This window comes from Meles meles, chromosome 15 (assembly GCF_922984935.1).
Source record: "Meles meles chromosome 15, mMelMel3.1 paternal haplotype, whole genome shotgun sequence".
NCBI lineage: Eukaryota > Metazoa > Chordata > Mammalia > Carnivora > Mustelidae > Meles > Meles meles.
In genome coordinates, this window is record NC_060080.1 from 52,038,237 (window position 1) to 52,054,234 (window position 15,998).

General features: G+C 48.4%; 1 protein-coding gene across 3 annotated transcripts in view; it reads left to right on the forward strand.

Annotated features, from left to right (window-relative positions):
* Positions 1-14,924, forward strand: part of EXOC6B (exocyst complex component 6B) — a 624,123-nt gene extending 609,199 nt beyond the window's left edge. For 2 of the 3 annotated variants that reach the window (XM_045979317.1, XM_045979319.1), the window contains 3 exons: positions 7,272-7,384; positions 8,492-8,503; positions 11,518-14,924. In XM_045979317.1, coding sequence (XP_045835273.1) covers positions 7,272-7,384; positions 8,492-8,503; positions 11,518-11,644 — 252 coding nt within the window. In that variant the 3' untranslated portion in view covers positions 11,645-14,924. The remainder of the gene's footprint in view (positions 1-7,271; positions 7,385-8,491; positions 8,504-11,517) is intronic. The other variant, XM_045979318.1, reaches the window with a different exon arrangement.
* The last annotated feature ends 1,074 nt before the right edge of the window (positions 14,925-15,998 follow it).

Genomic DNA, 15,998 nt, shown 5'->3' on the forward strand with positions numbered 1-15,998 from the left:
CACCACAATTTCTTTAAATTTTGTCCTAAATTTAAATTTTAAATTTTGTGGTAAGTAAAAGTTTTGCAAAATGTTTAGTTGATAATTCAAAAGGAGTAATAGTCAGTATGTCATGTAATATAGCATTTCACTGATTTGGCTTGGATTACAGTTATTCTTGCTTTTCTTTTATTCTCCTCTATGAAGGTAAACCGTTTACTTTAATGGCACTTGGAAGGCCCAGTCCTGTTCTTTGCACATGGGGGATGCTTTAAAAATATTCGCCACATTCCATGGGCTTGCATCTTCATTGAGAATATCTGAGACAAGCAAATGTGTTTTATTATTACCGTTTCAAATCCTTTGAGTAAATATTAGAAGAGGTTACTTCATTTGAACTTTTTAAATGGTAGTAGGTTATAATTTTTATACTTTTAAGAACTATAAGGCACCTGGACAGCTCAGTCAGTAGAGCATACAACTCTTGATCTTGGGATTATAAATTTGAGCCCCATGCTGGGTGTAGAGATTGCTTAAAAATAATTTTTTTAAAAAGGGGGGGAAAACTCCTCTTAAATATAAACAGAATGAGCAGAGTGCAGCCCAAATGTGGTTCTGTAAATCCTATCAGAAGACATCCCATGCAGAATCGGGAATTGTAACAGTGTTCTCATGCAGAAGTAAGAACTCCCTAAAAACCAACTACAGAGAAATACGCTAATGAGGTTACCTGATTGTAAGCAAAGTGAACTACCCTTATGGTTGTGTTAACAAGTTTCCCAGCCCAGCCAGTCTTGCTAGGTAGGCCTCACCAGCCAAAGCAGACCCTTGGCTCTGGCCCTTCTTGACCACAGAAGTCGTGCATACACTGATTGTCTCTCAGAATGAGACTGACACTTGGCTAAAACTTCTGTCCTGAGTGCTCCTTGGTACACACAAGTCACTTAACTCTGTTCCACGCACACAGGCTTCCCTGAACTCTTGGCTAAAAGTCACAGCCTAAACCCAAAACATAGGGTGGACGGAATACTGGAGGTACAGAAGGCATTCCAGTAGTCACAATGCAGGTTTAGATAACACCTAGAGGTACCACAAAAGGCGAAAGCATGACCTAAGCCATTCCCTTTTAATCTTTGTTGCAGGGGCAACACCTCCTGGTGGGCTAGTGTTTGGAATATCTTCCATTTATGGCAAGTAGGAGTGGGTTCCCATTTGTGATAGTGACGTCGGGTGTTCTTTTTACATGTTTCTTAAGATCCAAATGTGAATCGATAACAAAGAAAAAAATGCTAAGTAAATAAGAACACAAAGCTTGAGAATATGGTAAAAGTTGCAAGGTGATGTTCAAATCATAAAGATTGTGGAAGTGATCTTAACTTCAGTCTTCCACCCCGGCCCTCCTCTCTTCTCCTCCATCTACCACCTACTTCTGAACCTCAAGAGGTAAGAGTTCTTAAAGTGCATATATAATAGGCTACTTTCTGTGAAAGAAAGAAAGAGAAATAAGAGAGCATGAGTGCCTCTGCCTTTCTTCACAAATAGAAGCATAAGGAGCCCAAATCCAAAACCAAAGGAGTTGGTTACCCGTGAGCTGAGGAAGGGATGAGAGTAAAAGAGATACTGCAAGGGAGGGAACAGCGCTTCTCTGAGTTGACTTTTGGAAGCATGTTAATGTCCTGCATATTTAAAAAATGAACAAGGATGGGAGAGAAGAGCCTAAAACTAAAAGCGAGTGGACACAAATGAACCCATTTATTTAGATGAATACCATAACTACACTGAAGAGAGAATTAAGAATGAGCCCAAGTGACTTAGAAACATGGTGTTGGATTGTACACTCAGTCTTAAGTTGGGAGGGGAAAATTGCACTTTTTTTTTTCTGTAGTGGCCTATACAAATAGTTCCGAACCTATTTAGGTATCTTCCAGGCCTGAGCAAATTAGCAACTGAGATGACGTTCTTGAGAGCCAGGTTCGCCGCTGTGGAAGAAAGCACATGCAAATACAGAATGGAGGAAGGCAAGAAAGAACTCTGGGAGAATGATTAGAATTGGAGGTGTTGGTATCAACTTGTCGTTTCTAAAGCAGGAATGTGTACATGCTTACACCCGTGTACAACACCTGTGTGTGCATGTGCTCACATATGTATGTATATGTTTACATGCATGTGTTTCCTAGCGCCGTGCGTCTTAACTCCCCATGGTTTGCCCCCCAGTAGCAATGAACCAGGATGCTCCAGGAGCAATGACCACACCTAGCCCCCAAATCCTGGTCTCTATAACATTACCACTAAAAGAAACCAGAGCTCCTCAGAGAAATGGCTGGGGCATGGTTGATGCAAGACAAACCTGAAACACCGTATTATGTCAGGAAAGGAAGCACGTCCTCAGAAAGTATATGGGGCATAAGGACACAGGCTCCAGCTCACATGGGTTCCCACTTGTCCAATCAGGGACAATTTGAGCGCCAAAATAATGAATTAGGTATAGTAATGACTATAAGCCATTGAGAAAATGGGAGCCGATGAGTCCGTACCCATAAATAAATACGTAAGTTAATGGGGGAGAAATGCTGAGTGACAAGTGATAAATGTGCAAGGAAGAGTGGAGTTGGAATGCCATCTGTTTGTAACCACGACAGTGAAGCTGAAGCCGACGAGAATCTTCGGTGGACGCTAAAGCTGAGGGGAAATTTTAATCGGGAGCTGTATACTCGCATGGTCTTAAACTGTTGCAAACGAAAGCACAATACCTAGTCAGGGAGAGATCAGACGACACCTTGACAGAGTGCTCAAAATTAATACCACCAAGGAGAGACAAATAAACGGTGTACCCCTCCAGACAGGGTTCCTCTGAGAAGTACACAGCAGCACTGAGGTAGAATTCCAGCCAGAAGGGCAGGTCTAAAATCTAAATATGAGAAAGCACTAGAAAAAAACAAAACTGAGTGGGGAAAAAGGTAGCAGTGGACGCTGTTCTTCAAAAATGTCAATATAAGAAAGGCTGTGGAAATAGTCCAGATTAAAGGAGACTCAACAGAAGACAATTAAATGTAATACTGCATCCTAAGTGATATGATACATTGCAGCAAAACCCAAACTGAAGTCTATATACAGGACATTATTGGCTCAATTTCTAAAATTAGAATATGGACCGTGTCAGTATTAAATTCTCTGCAGTTGGAAACTATTATGGTTATGCAAGAGAATATCCCTGATACTTGGGAATGCTGAAGTACTTGGGAATAGAGGGCCATGGTACACTCAAGTTCCTCTCAAGTGACTCAGAAAAGGAAGCTCTTGTGTCCCCATGTGTGTAAAGAGAGAAAGAGCACACGAAAGCTGGAGCATATGGCGTGAAATGTTGGTGATGGGTGTGGGAGGAAGGCATACGATGTTCTTTAGTCTCTGCTTATTCTTGCAACCTTGGGATAAGTTTGAAATTAGTTCCAAATGAAAAATCTTACAAATTAAGAAGAATGGGCTCACTAGTGATGACCAAATGTTTTGCATCCCTGAGAGAGTCTTCGCTGAGCCCTAACAGGGCCATTGTATGTGGAGGTCCAGGCTCAGAGGGGCGGACTCACCATTGCGGGTCAGTGTGGAATCAGTGCTGTGTTGATCAGTGCTGGCCTGCGGGTCTCCTGGCCTCCTGACACTTCCGTGGAATCCAGCGGAACCATGCCCCATGCCGCTGACTTGGTTGTGTGCTCCCCAGACTCTAGTCTACGTCCATCTCTCTAAGGGCAGCCAGAAGATCTGGGCACCAGCCCCTGTAGGGACCACGGAAAGCAACACAGACTCAGACTGTGATCAACAGGCTCAGACTTGTTGAGCTTAGTAGAGCTGTGTAGTTTTCATGCCCAGAGTGGGATTAAGTTTTTAAGTTCATCATCCCAGAGCTTTTAGGCGCGATACTGGCACTGAGAGACTTGGGCAGGAAGATAAAAATAGAAAACGAAGAAGCTAAATCATGAACCTCCCTCCACACCCCACTGGTGATTTACCCAGGTGTCAGCATCCAGAAGGACATGGCATTCTTTGTGATAAATCAGAAAATACGCATACCATTAATTCCATCACAGAAATTAGGGATTCGTTAATAGAGAAGGTAGTTTCATCAAATGCGCGCGCGTGTGTGCACATCTGAAAATACCTAGAATAACTTTTAGGAAATCGGGTTTTCCGAATCTTCCAATTAAACTTGTTATTCATCCAGTTTTTTGGTATTCACTCCCTCCTGGGCAAACAGTAAGAGGCTCCCCCAGGTTTTTCACCTTTTTCTGAGAAGAAATTTTAATTAAAAGAATGCTATCTTTTTTCATAATTTTTTCCTGGGATTTGAGGGAAAGGCATAATTGTGTTTTGTAAAGCACAGTAGTGGGAGGACTGCAGAGAACCAAGGACACCCCAAGTGTCTCTCGCACTCCTAGGAGCAGGGAAAGAGAACTGCCTCACGTGGTCTTCGGACACTACAGCACAGAACCACCACAGTGAGAATGGGAAGTCAGGGAAAATTCTCTCCTCAAGCAGAGCTCTGTGAGGCCTTGGGGCAGTGAAAGGAAGTGGTAGAAGGCCTTTTACTTGCCAACTAAAATAGGCCTGACCTGAAAGAGGCCTGAGACAGCCCTTTGGGGCCAGGCCAGCCTAGACCAACCGACATGTCTGCGCTCTCCCCGTCTCCTCTCATCTGTAACGCCCCTTTCTTGGCTGAGGGCATAGGGGCTTTTCTCAGTTTTAGGCTCAGGATGTCAGCCAATTCCTATCCTGCCTGAGGAGGTTTATAACAACTATTCTAAAAGAATGGTTGGAAGAGGAGGCTTGGCCAAGCAGGGCAAGGCCCACAGTGCCTGTTTGCCCAGCTGCACAGTGAAGACAGACAGGGGAGGAAGGTGTGCCTGGAGCCCAGGCTCTGGCATTGGATTTGACTCTAGGCCTCTCTGGTCTTTGTTCTGCACAGAGAGATGGCCACCCACTCATCTCCGTCAGCAGTTACTGCTTGGAAAGGGAGAAGCAGGGACATGTCTTGAGTCCCAAAAGCCTTACATGTATCTCATTACCAAAAAGATTGCTTAGGGGCCCTCCCCCTATGCAGCAATGTGAGAACGGGACTTTACCCCCTCAGGAAGCTTACAGAGGGCAGCCAACAGTTTCCCTTTCGTCACAACTGCCTTTGAAATGCACCGATTTCTTTATTAGTTTTACTCAGGTACAGTTTTCAAGTACTTTGTTAGAGTGATAAGCTGAGGCTAAATCCAACTGGAAACCAAAGCCTTTGACAAAATTCTTTTAAGTTTCTCTAAGTCAGTATCTCCCCCAGACTCAGAACTCAGCCTACCCTCACAGTGCTCTCATTATCTTCTTAGACCCATCTAGGTCTTGGCACTCCTAACTCCATGGCATTCTTCTTAGACACTCCCGACAGCGCCAGGCTCTGTGCCCTCAAGCATGGACTTAAGCCCATTTTTGAGTCCTGACCTACCGTGGCCCTTGTTTTCATCTACTGAGCCAGTGTCCACACAGATGCAACGCAGATGGCCTCATGTAATGCGACGTGATCCGTTCATGCCTTAGTTCCGTGTTTCTGTGTTGTTTCTGTGTCCTATTTACATACTAGACGCATGTGTATACGTCGATGTATAAAGGAAAAACTCAGTTCTTTGCTTTCTACGTAGGGAAAAACTTCGTTCTTCCCTACTGTGTTTCTCCCCCAAGTCTCCTTTATTACCCATGTGAAACATTTCGTTTCTGACACTTCTGGTCACCAAATGCGTGGACATTTTTCCCCACATCAAGCAGTTCCCTGCGACACCAGCTGGATGTCCTACAATTTGACTCAATTCTGACACTGTTTACGTGCAGACAGCGTCCGCTCACACAGGTTAAGGGCTCAGTTCCACAAGACCCTCCCCCCAGTTGAGACACCAGCCACCTGGCTATCCACCCGGGCTTCTGACCACCTGCTGCAGATGGAGTTTCCCTGACCCCCTCCTCAGGTTTGCTGAATTGCTGGAACAGCTCCCAGAAGTCAGGAAACATCTTACTTACTAGATCACAGGTTTATTGGAAAAGGCCATAACTCAGGAACCTCCAGGTGGAAGAGATGCGTGGGGCAAGGTCTGGGGAAAAGGGCGTGAAGGCGCTCCCGTGCTCTCTCTAGGCACACCACTCTCCAAATTTCCACGTGTTCGCCAGCCCGGAAGCTCTCCAAACCCTGTACTTCAGGGATTTTATGCAAATGTCACCACATGGGCACGATGAATTGTGAACCCTGTTTTCAGCTTTTCTCCCTTCTCAAGAGAATGGGTGGTGGAACCAAAAATTCCAAGCTTCTAATCATGGCTTGATCTTTCCAACCCTTATCCGGGATCCCACCCAGGATCACCTCATTAGAACAAAAGACACTCCTGCCACCCAGGAAATCACACGCTTTTGAGGAGATGGGTATCAAGAACAGGGGTCACAGGCCAATATTAGGACAAGAGATGCTCCTAGTATTCTTATCACTTAGGAAATTACAAGGGTTTGTAATTTTGTTTGCTGGTAATGAGGGCCAGAGACCAAGATATATATTTTCTCAGTATATCTCGGGGTATCTGTTGAGCAACTTGGGCAAAGTCAATGCAGCAAGTCAGGAAACTGGTTCTTTTTTTTTTTTTTCCAAGATTTTATTTATTTATTTGACAGACAGAGATCACAATAGGCAGAGAGGCAGGCAGAGAGAGAGGAAGGGAAGCAGGCTTCCTGCTGAGCAGAGAGCCCGATGCGGGGCTCGATCCCAGGACCCTGGGATCATGACCTGAGCCAAAAGCAGAGGCTTTTAACCCACTGAGCCACCAGGCGCCCCCTGGTTCTTGAACCCACATCTTTTAACCTCAAAGCTTTGTACAGTGTGTATGTGCCATGGACTGTATCCGTCTTCATTTGTTCATTATTGAATTCTGAGCTCCTAGAGTGGTCCCTGGCACAGGGGAAGCATTTGGAAAAGTATTTATTAAATGAAGAAGTCACCAGTTATTATGACAGTCTCAGGCCCACCATTGAGAGCTAAATGCTGGCCCCGTAGTCTTAGCAGCATCACAATGCTTATGGCCAAGACGACTCAGCCTTCTGCTGATGACTCACTGATTTCTGTAGTTGCATGAACAATCTTCAGCCATTCTTTCTCTTACTACATTTTTATTTTTGTTTTTCAGATTTACTGTTAGCTGGTAGTGGATGATGTTAGGGGTTTTCTAAAATCCTGGTTTGTCTTGTCTGATTAATCCCTGGGGTGGGGTTTCAATATTTTACAGCTTTTGGATCTCTTCATCCAGTGGGACTGGTCGACCTACCTTGCTGACTATGGTCAGCCCAACTGCAAGTACTTGCGAGTGAACCCAGTGACAGCTCTGACCCTGCTTGAGAAGTGAGTACACAGTCCAGTGGTCTCTGTTGGGAGGTGGGGAAAGGGCATGGGGATCAGTGTCAGGGATAATCTTCTCTTGGCCAATACCTTCCAAACACAGCAGAGAGGCCTGTTCTTGGAGTTACCGTAAGTGCTACCCGTAGTCTCCGCTATTGAATTGGGCAGGCTGGCCTTCCTCTTGTAGCCTCTTAGCTCCTGAGCCCCAAGAAGCTAAGGCCAAATATGGGTCAGGTGGACTCTGGCAATCCCTTGGAGCTGAATGGAGCAACATCTCTTTAGCTAAAGATGACAAGAGGAGAAAGGAAGATGCCTTAAGGTTGGGTTCAGGCCATCTGGTGAACAGAGTGAGACTGGCCCCAAATCATCTGGGGACAATGGGCAGAAGAGCCCCATGAAAGATGGCTTCTGTGGTTTCTAGCAGAGAAGTTCCTAGAATGCCTAAAACCTTCAGCAGCGCCATCCCCATTCACCCCCCCCCACCCCCAAACTCCCTGCCAGATTGAGCCTTGTGCCGACTGTCCCAAGAAAACTGTTGGACATGGAGTCTCATTCTTGCTCTGGGCAGTCACTGGCCAGCAGAGGTGCTCCCACTGAGACTGGGTTAGACAGCTCCAGAACGTCTCATGGTTAACCAGTACATCACCCAGGTGCTGGGATCTGTTATGCAGCCTAGCGATGGCTTTTCCTAACCTAGTTGAGAGCTGGCAGGCCAGAGACCAAGATCCGCATAAAAGGGAGGGTTTTTCTTGTCATCGCACTAGTTAACTGCCAGCTTCTTTGAAGCTTCTTAGAAGTGTACCCCGCATCTAAGCAGTACAGCAAGTACATATGTGACCATATGCGAACTTGGGCACATGGATCAGCAGCTAGGAGGTCAGAGTGCAGCTGTAAGCAGAGGAAAGGCTAAAGTACATACTCCCTACTATGCAGTTATGAGAGTGGGAGGGGAAGGAGTGGAAAGGAAGCAAGAACAGGACGCAGAGGAAAGTGTTTGGAGCCAAGAAACCAAGAGCCCAGGGTGCAGCTTTCGCCAGACCAAGACAGACTGATGTTTCCATTTTAACTTTGTTTCCCATGATTCTCTCTCCTGATGACCTTCCTCCCTAGGATATCTAGAGAGTAAGTATATTATTCACTTGGGCCTTTTCCATCACTTTGAGGCAAGTCCTTCTGGTTTCCTCACTGACACTAACGACTACACTAAATCCTTACCCTCTGAGTTTTCTGCCCCCTGACATACTAATCTACTAAACTAGTCTGGTGCCAACTGGCTGGCTGTCTCCTCTGTCCTCGGTCCTTAAAGTGACCCTTGGCATACCAATCCCTATGGGGCTGGAGGTGGTGGCAGGGATTTTCTTTCCCCCATGGGTGCCAGGGAAAAGCTTGTTCCCACACAGCTTCCTGGCATGCTCCATACTCTTGCTAGTGCAAAGCTTAAAACTGGGCCCTGACAGAAGGGAGCTGCTCAGCAGTCTCCCCTTCTCCACCACCTCCTGGTGGTGAAGCCCATGGCATTAAGCTCTGGAACCTACATCTCCCGGAGAAACCTTTTTATTAGAGGCAAGGCCTAATCCCAGCTGAAATGAGGGACGTTTGGGCCTTCCAGGTGGTGTTTAATGTTGTATTCACTGTGTCCAAATGGGCTGTGGGATTCCCTTCCATTTCCTTCTCTCAACAATCCTTCGCTTGTCTGTTCCTAAGAATCTCTAGATCTGAGAGGATCAGCAATGGGCTGAAACAGTCAGCCTCTCCATGGCATTCTGGAGGCCTGACAGTAACAAAGCCGTGTGCTTATCCCCAGCCATCAGCAGGGTTTAAAAGCTTCCTCCCAAACCCAGGAGGGCCAAAGGCCACCCGGATCACAAAATCCCTACTTCCCAGCCTCATAGGAATCAGTCCCTTTGCCTGCCCTTTCCTGCTTTCGCCCCAGCCAGATCTACCACCAGAACTTGACTATCTCTCCTTTTCAACCTGCCGAGGACATTCAGGAAACAGAGGAGGCACCTGTGTCATTGAGAGGTGGCCCTAGCCAAAGCAGATCAGGACCCCAGGCTTACAGAATGGGAGGGGAGGAGAGGAGGGCCCCCCGCTTTGGTTTGGGTGCATCCCAGGGCACAAACCGGCATGCTGTCATCAGCCGTCAGGGCACTTGAGTTTATCTTTTGAATAATCCCAACTCTGGGCCTTAATGGCCGAGAACTTCTAGCCTCTGAGGCTCAGGGTCTACCTTCTTCTTCCCTTTCTCCTACTTTATTGGAGAGCTTCTTTTATGAGAGCCGAAAGCCAACTCTGGCTCCCTATCTCTGGGCAGCTTCAAGGAGTCATGAAATTCATGATCACAAAGGACATTAAAATGAACGCCGTATACATGTAGGGAGTGTTTCTCTGCTTCCTTCCTTCCTTTCTTCCTTCCTTGTTTTGCGTTGTTTTTCTTTAGAATCATAGCATATTCAGCAAAGGAAAAGGAGTTCTTCTCTGGGATAAATAATCTAAAGCCAGGCCAGTTCCACAGACATAATGGTCCAGTCCATGCATAAGGGACCAAATACAGTCATCATCAGAGCCTGAGGACTCGTGTGCTTTCTTTTCAACCAGCCTCTGTCATCTCTTCTTCCTCCCCTCCAAGCTCAGTCCTGTACAGGTGGGCGGTTGTACCTTACAGAACTCAGTGTTCTGCGTTTACTTGAGTAATTCCAGTCTGAAGGCCCTTAAGCTTAGATCTGTGAAAGAAGTCGCAACTCATCTGTGGTGGTCAGTGTCGGCCCAAACTACACAGCTTTGGTGCTCATCAGAATCTTCCAGCCTCATGAATATAACTGCCCTTGTGGCATCTCTAGCTTTAACCCATTGGCCTCACAATTGCCTCTCTGAACAAAGACCACCACACAGGAGGAAAAAAAAAGAGGGGGACCAGGATTGGCCAAAGGCCCCTGGGAAGTATGCCTGGCCGTAGATTACCAGGCTTATCAGGTTCCTTCGGACCTGTCTACGTACAGCCCAGAGACTGTGAAGCCAGAAAGCCAGCCCAGATCCTACGGGATGGTGGTGAAAACCACCTATGCCTACCCCAAGGCGAAATTGGTCTGGGCAGTGTTCTTAATTCTCTGACACCAGAACTAGCAGTGGGCTGGAGGTCCAGTGTGCAGAGACTGAGGCTAGAGGTCACGGTCAGATGTCAGAGGTTGTAGACTCTGCAGGGATTAGCACATTCCCACATTTTATAACTGTGGCTTACCCAGACTTGGGCCTTTCTGTGACACCATAGCCTGGTCATGACTTTACCTATGCTTCCTGGTTAGGGCTTTCCATCTAGCCACAACCATTGGCCAGAACCCCACAGTTTGTCCTCTAGGAATATGCCGTCTCTGGAGCTTTGGCAGGACCCGGTATTAGAAAGCTCTGCGAAGGTCAAAGGTGTGAGGATATGGACAACCCTCGGGTTCTCAGGGGCTTCTCCTGGCTAAAGTTCTGGCTCCACAAGCCAAAGGATGGTCCATCTGCTCTCCTCCTAATGATGCACTCAACAGCCTTGCTGTCTCTGGGTCCTTACTCTGAGACAAAAGAGATCGGTCAGGCCCTTAGTTTCGTTAGGGATGGGACAGAGCAACCGGCCAGTGAAGTTTAGAAATACACAGTGGCTTTCAGTTACTCATCTCCTCTTAGAATTACTAGCTGAGAGTTTGTTCCTGCTTTATCTTTCAAATACCAGCTCTGAGGTCACAGCGGGATTTCATGAGCTCAGGAGATGATAAGTGGATCCTGAATCTAGATATTCTGTAAGAGCCTGTTGACCCCCAGGGCTTCAGCACGCCCAGGATTCCTACAGGAGCTGCACACCCGGAGCTAGACGAGAAGGAAAGAGGTGCAGTGGGGGGTGTGGGTGATCAGGAGGCTGGCCCCTCCATCACTGGCTTTGGACTCTCTTCCAGAGGTGACTGAGGTTGGGAGGGCAGTGGGTGCCGCAGGACAGCTTCCTGAACAGTAGGTAAGTAGGGGCTTGACAATGGAAATATTTTGGACTCTCAGGTCTGGGCGGAGGTGGAGATGTACGGAGCCATCCCACCTCCCGCCCGGTCTCCTTCCACCATTGTCTCCTCAAACACTTTGCTCTCCTTCTTTCTTCCTCTGTTTAGGATGAGGGACACCAGCCGCAAGAACAACATGTTTGCACAGTTCCGGAAAAATGAGCGAGACAAGCAGAAATTGATTGACACTGTGGCCAAGCAGCTCCGGGGACTCATCAGCAGCCACCACTCATGAAAGCTAGCCTCAGGCCTGCAGAGGCTGCTCACGCCAGCCCCGGAGGCCGGGACCCAGGCCCGGCTGGCCCTGCCTTTGTGCATTCTTCTTCAAAGAGAGCAAATGTATTTTTTTAATAACCTGTGTACAGTATTCGCGTAACCTTTCCCTATAGTAAAAGAGGCACAAGAAAAAGCAAGTACATGAGGTGTTGCTAGGCTGGGACTCCGGGGAAGTCATACTGGACTCTGTAGTGGCCTAGAGATGGTGGTGTCACCAGTCCCAGGACGATGAACCACCTTTCATCGCTGCCCTAGAGCCTCGGTCTGGGGCTCAGGAATGACACAGACGTAATGGGTCCTTGGTCCTGGGAGGTAAGGTGAGTAGGCGAAAAGATAACAAAGTATATCCTGTTCACTCCCGGCACCCCATTCACCACACAGGGGAGGTTGGTCCTTCCTGACGCAAGGAGAGGACCTGGAAAACATTACTGTTTAGTGTATGAAAGACCAGCACATATGAAAGACCAGCACACACGGTTCTGGAAGTTTGTATCTCCCCAGTCCACCAATGTTCATCAGCGGGGGGACAAGCATGGTGTGTGGCCAGACGACAGCTTCACTCCAGTCCCCTAAGAGTGGCCGTTTCTTCAGCCCAGATCTGACCCAGTGCTTTTATTGCTGACTTTTCTGGGGCAAGACAGAGCTGAGTATACCGTGGTGGTAATTGGACCCCATGACTAACCGCAGGTTGCTCCACACCAGGAAGAGTTTTATTAGCTCTTGGAAGCCAGTGTGAATGGAATCAGAGCCTCGGTCCCTTCCCTGTTCATCTCATCGTCTTCTTTCAGGGTCAAGGCACTGGATTCAGAGCAGAGATCAGCAGTTATTTCCATAGATCTTCACAGAGTCTCAGACTTGACCTTCTTCAGTAGTGTCATTGGGTTCAGTCAGATTCTAGAAGCCTGAAAATGGCCCTTCCTTAACCCTTCAGTAAAACCTGAAGGTTACTGGGGAGTGCCCCTTGTGACTGAAAACCAGCTCTCTGGCCACCATCTTTACAGGAAACATTATCAGCTCTATACTGTGGGGGCAAGCCGCAGCTGGACAGCATGCCTGTTGGGATGGAACCATTGTTCCCATGAAGCAGACGGGGCCAGTTGTGGCTAGTAGTTTGTCGCCTTTGGCCCAGCAGTCCGTTACTAAGTCATATCCTCAATGTGAAGCTCTTCTTACTCAAGCCCAAGCCTTTTGTCCTCTCCTGAGACCCCCATAGCCATCTTTTGGCCTCATCTGAGAGAGGCTGTCTATAATCCCATCCCGCACATTCTGGAGTGTGCCAAGGGAGCCTGGACTAGCTAGCCGGGAGGCTGTGTCCGCTGTCGCAGATGGGCTCCTGACACCTGGTGCAAGGGCTTTGCTGTGAGGTCAGCCAAAGGAGCCTGCACTCTAAGACTCTTTGGGAAGGTACTTCTGTGTCTACCGGCAAACGTGTAATTGTGCATCACCAAACAATGACAAATAAGCCACACAGGCATTTCCAGCTTGGACTAGTGGGAGGAGAGACTCATCAAACAGAATTCTTCACTACCTTTGTCAGCTACTGAGCTGCTTCTGGGGAGGGCAGTGCTTCCTTTTTCATTCCCCACTCCGATCCCCCCAGAATCCCATCCCAACTTGCAAACCAAGGGGAAGAGACGTGAGCCTTCCTCAAAGCTGGAGAGGCCAGGCCGCGTGGACGCTGTAGAGAAGCTTTCTAAGGCTTACCTTGAGGCGTCAGTGCTTGGCCCAGGGTCTCAGGATGAGGGTCAGGGATGAATGCTGCCACCCAGAATTGCAAAACGCAAGGAAAAGTGGTGGGCCTGGGTTCGATTGAAAGAGAGCAAGAAATGCTTACACTAATCTAAAGTCCTGTTACTTAAGAAGGGCCCAACACACTCCTTCACTAGTCTCCCGTTTGCAGCAAGATCCTTTCAGATGGATCTTGGGACATGGGACAGAGAGAACCTTAAGCATGTCACAGTTTTTGCCTTTTCCGAGTCATCATTGCTGGGCTGGTCTCAAGCCGGTACCCTGGAAAGACTGCTGTAGAGGAAAAGCAGACAGGGCGGCGGAATGGGGCTTCCTCTGCATCTCATTCATGACCTCCCTCTAAAGAAAACACTTACCCAGCTCAAGACTCCTAGGGGAGGACCCTTTGGTGGCTCTCTTCCCTCTCAGTCTGTCTTCAGTCTTCTCTGACGAAACCAACGTGCTGCTACTGAGTTGTGTCTAGAGACACACTCTCGTTGGGCAAGGGAAGGTCCAAAAACAGGGACCGGCAATGTCCAAGTTGTTTGAATTGGCGAAGTTGGATTTTTGAGTCTTATCTCCAGGCCTCTTGTCGGGCCAGGCCTTGAGAGAGGACTTGTGCACATGGGGCCATGCCCCTCAGACTCCTAAGACCTGGCCTCAGGCGCCCAGAGATGCGGAAGTGCCCCAGCAGGCCCCGACAGCAGAGCAAGAGCAGCGGTGGCTAGAAGCCTACGGCCTGGGGTTAGCGTGTCATAGCCAAGTTCTTGGGGAAACCAGGTCCATGTTTCTAAAGGGACCTTCTGGGTTGGGACCCTCATAGGTTTCAGTAGTAGTGTAGGCAGCTCGTATAGTTTGGACGTCCACAGGAAATCTCTTGGGACTGTGATTGAAGCTGTTGAGGGTAGAGATTGGAACCAGTGGAGTCCCTGTTGACGAAAGGAGTGTCCAACTTCCAAGGAGTGCTGCCAGTGTTTTCATCGCATACCAGGCCTAGTGGTCTCTCGGCCTCAAAGCCAGCCTGGCTCCATCGCATACCTAACAAGAGTCTGCTCAGCAAGCCCCAGACCCAGGGCTCTCTATCCCCAAGATCGGCAATGGCCATGACCTCCTTCATAAAGCCTCTCCACACTCCCTGGGGCCTGCTATAGAGCTCCCCTCCCGTCGCCTCCCTTCTCCCAGGACTCTGCTCCTGGCTGCTTCAACTGCCTCTTTTTTTTTTTTCTTTTTCTTTTCCATTGCCTGCGTTCGTTATTACTTTTCACTAATGTGTTGGAAATAGAGTTTTTATTTTGCACAAATAGTCGCACATTTATGGAGGAAATTTAGGAGAGTCCATTTTTAACTCTAAAGGGAACTTTTTTTTCTTGAAGACTCACTCCTAAAGCTACCAGTGCAGACGGGCCTCGCGGTTCGTGGGAGCCTCCCCTGTGGAAAGAGCATGTTGATCCCTCCTGTACATTTTCCTGTCTTAACTGCTATTAAACAAGGGAGCCTATGTACCTGTTTCAAAAGCCACGGTGTTGTCTCATGGTTTTTTGGTTCTTCAGCCCCTCTCGCACATTGCAGCTGCGGTGGGCGAACTGGACGGCAGCCATCGCACCCCCTGGACCTGACTGAGGACTAGAGCAGGCAAAGGCCCACTGGGGGGGAGGAAGCCTACCTGCTGCGCAAGGCAAGGAGCCCTTGGAAATGTCCTGAACCACTGGGTTGGGTTTCCCGCCAATTCAGTTAACACGGGTACCCTCGCCGTCGAGGGGAGTGCTGGTCTGGGCAGCCTGAGCCCTCCTGTGACTTGAACAACAGCTCTTGCTACGAAAGGGCTCCTAGTCCAAACAGAAGGAGGATGTAGCATCCAGAATGAAGCCGAGAGGGGGAAGGGGAGGAACGAGCCTGTTTTAGAGCCCCGTGCGGGGAGGGGACGGGACTCAGGTCCTGCTGCCAGAGCAGGTCTGGTTAGGCAAGAAGGTGTGGAGGAAGCTGGGTGTTCACTAGCTGGGTCTTGAAGGAATTCAGTTCAGATTGTGTTAAGCTGTGGGAGGGTCGCAAGGGCAGACCATGCTAGAGTGAAAAGTTGGCTGGGGTCTGGAGGATCAGTGCAGAGCCCAGGGGTCAAGGGGTGGGGGGCACACATCAAACCATGGGGAATAAGGCCAGAAATGGGCTAACAGCACCCGCTGCGCTTGTCCCAAGGGCTCCTTGTTCGTGAACCGGGTACAAGCCCTTCAAATCAACCAGCTGCCTGGCTCAGAGTAGAGCCAGTCCTCCGGGGGCATCTTCTCGTCACCACCACCTAGAACATTCTCTGCCGTCTCTTTGGTGCCAAAACTTCTACTAGCATTCAGGAGTTCTTAACCCAGAGTTGGTGACCCCTTGGACCGTGTGTGTGGGAGTGTCCATGTTCACGTGGGTGCCCCAGCACGGGTTCACCCAGTTTTCTGGATGGAAAGTCCATGGCTTCCATCATGTCTAGGAAAGATTCAGGACTAAAACCCTGAATGGTAACCAAATCCCGTTGGAAATAACAGTTCTCCCGAGGGAAAGCCAGAAGCTCTGAGCCGTACCTCCCCTCTCCTACAACTCTG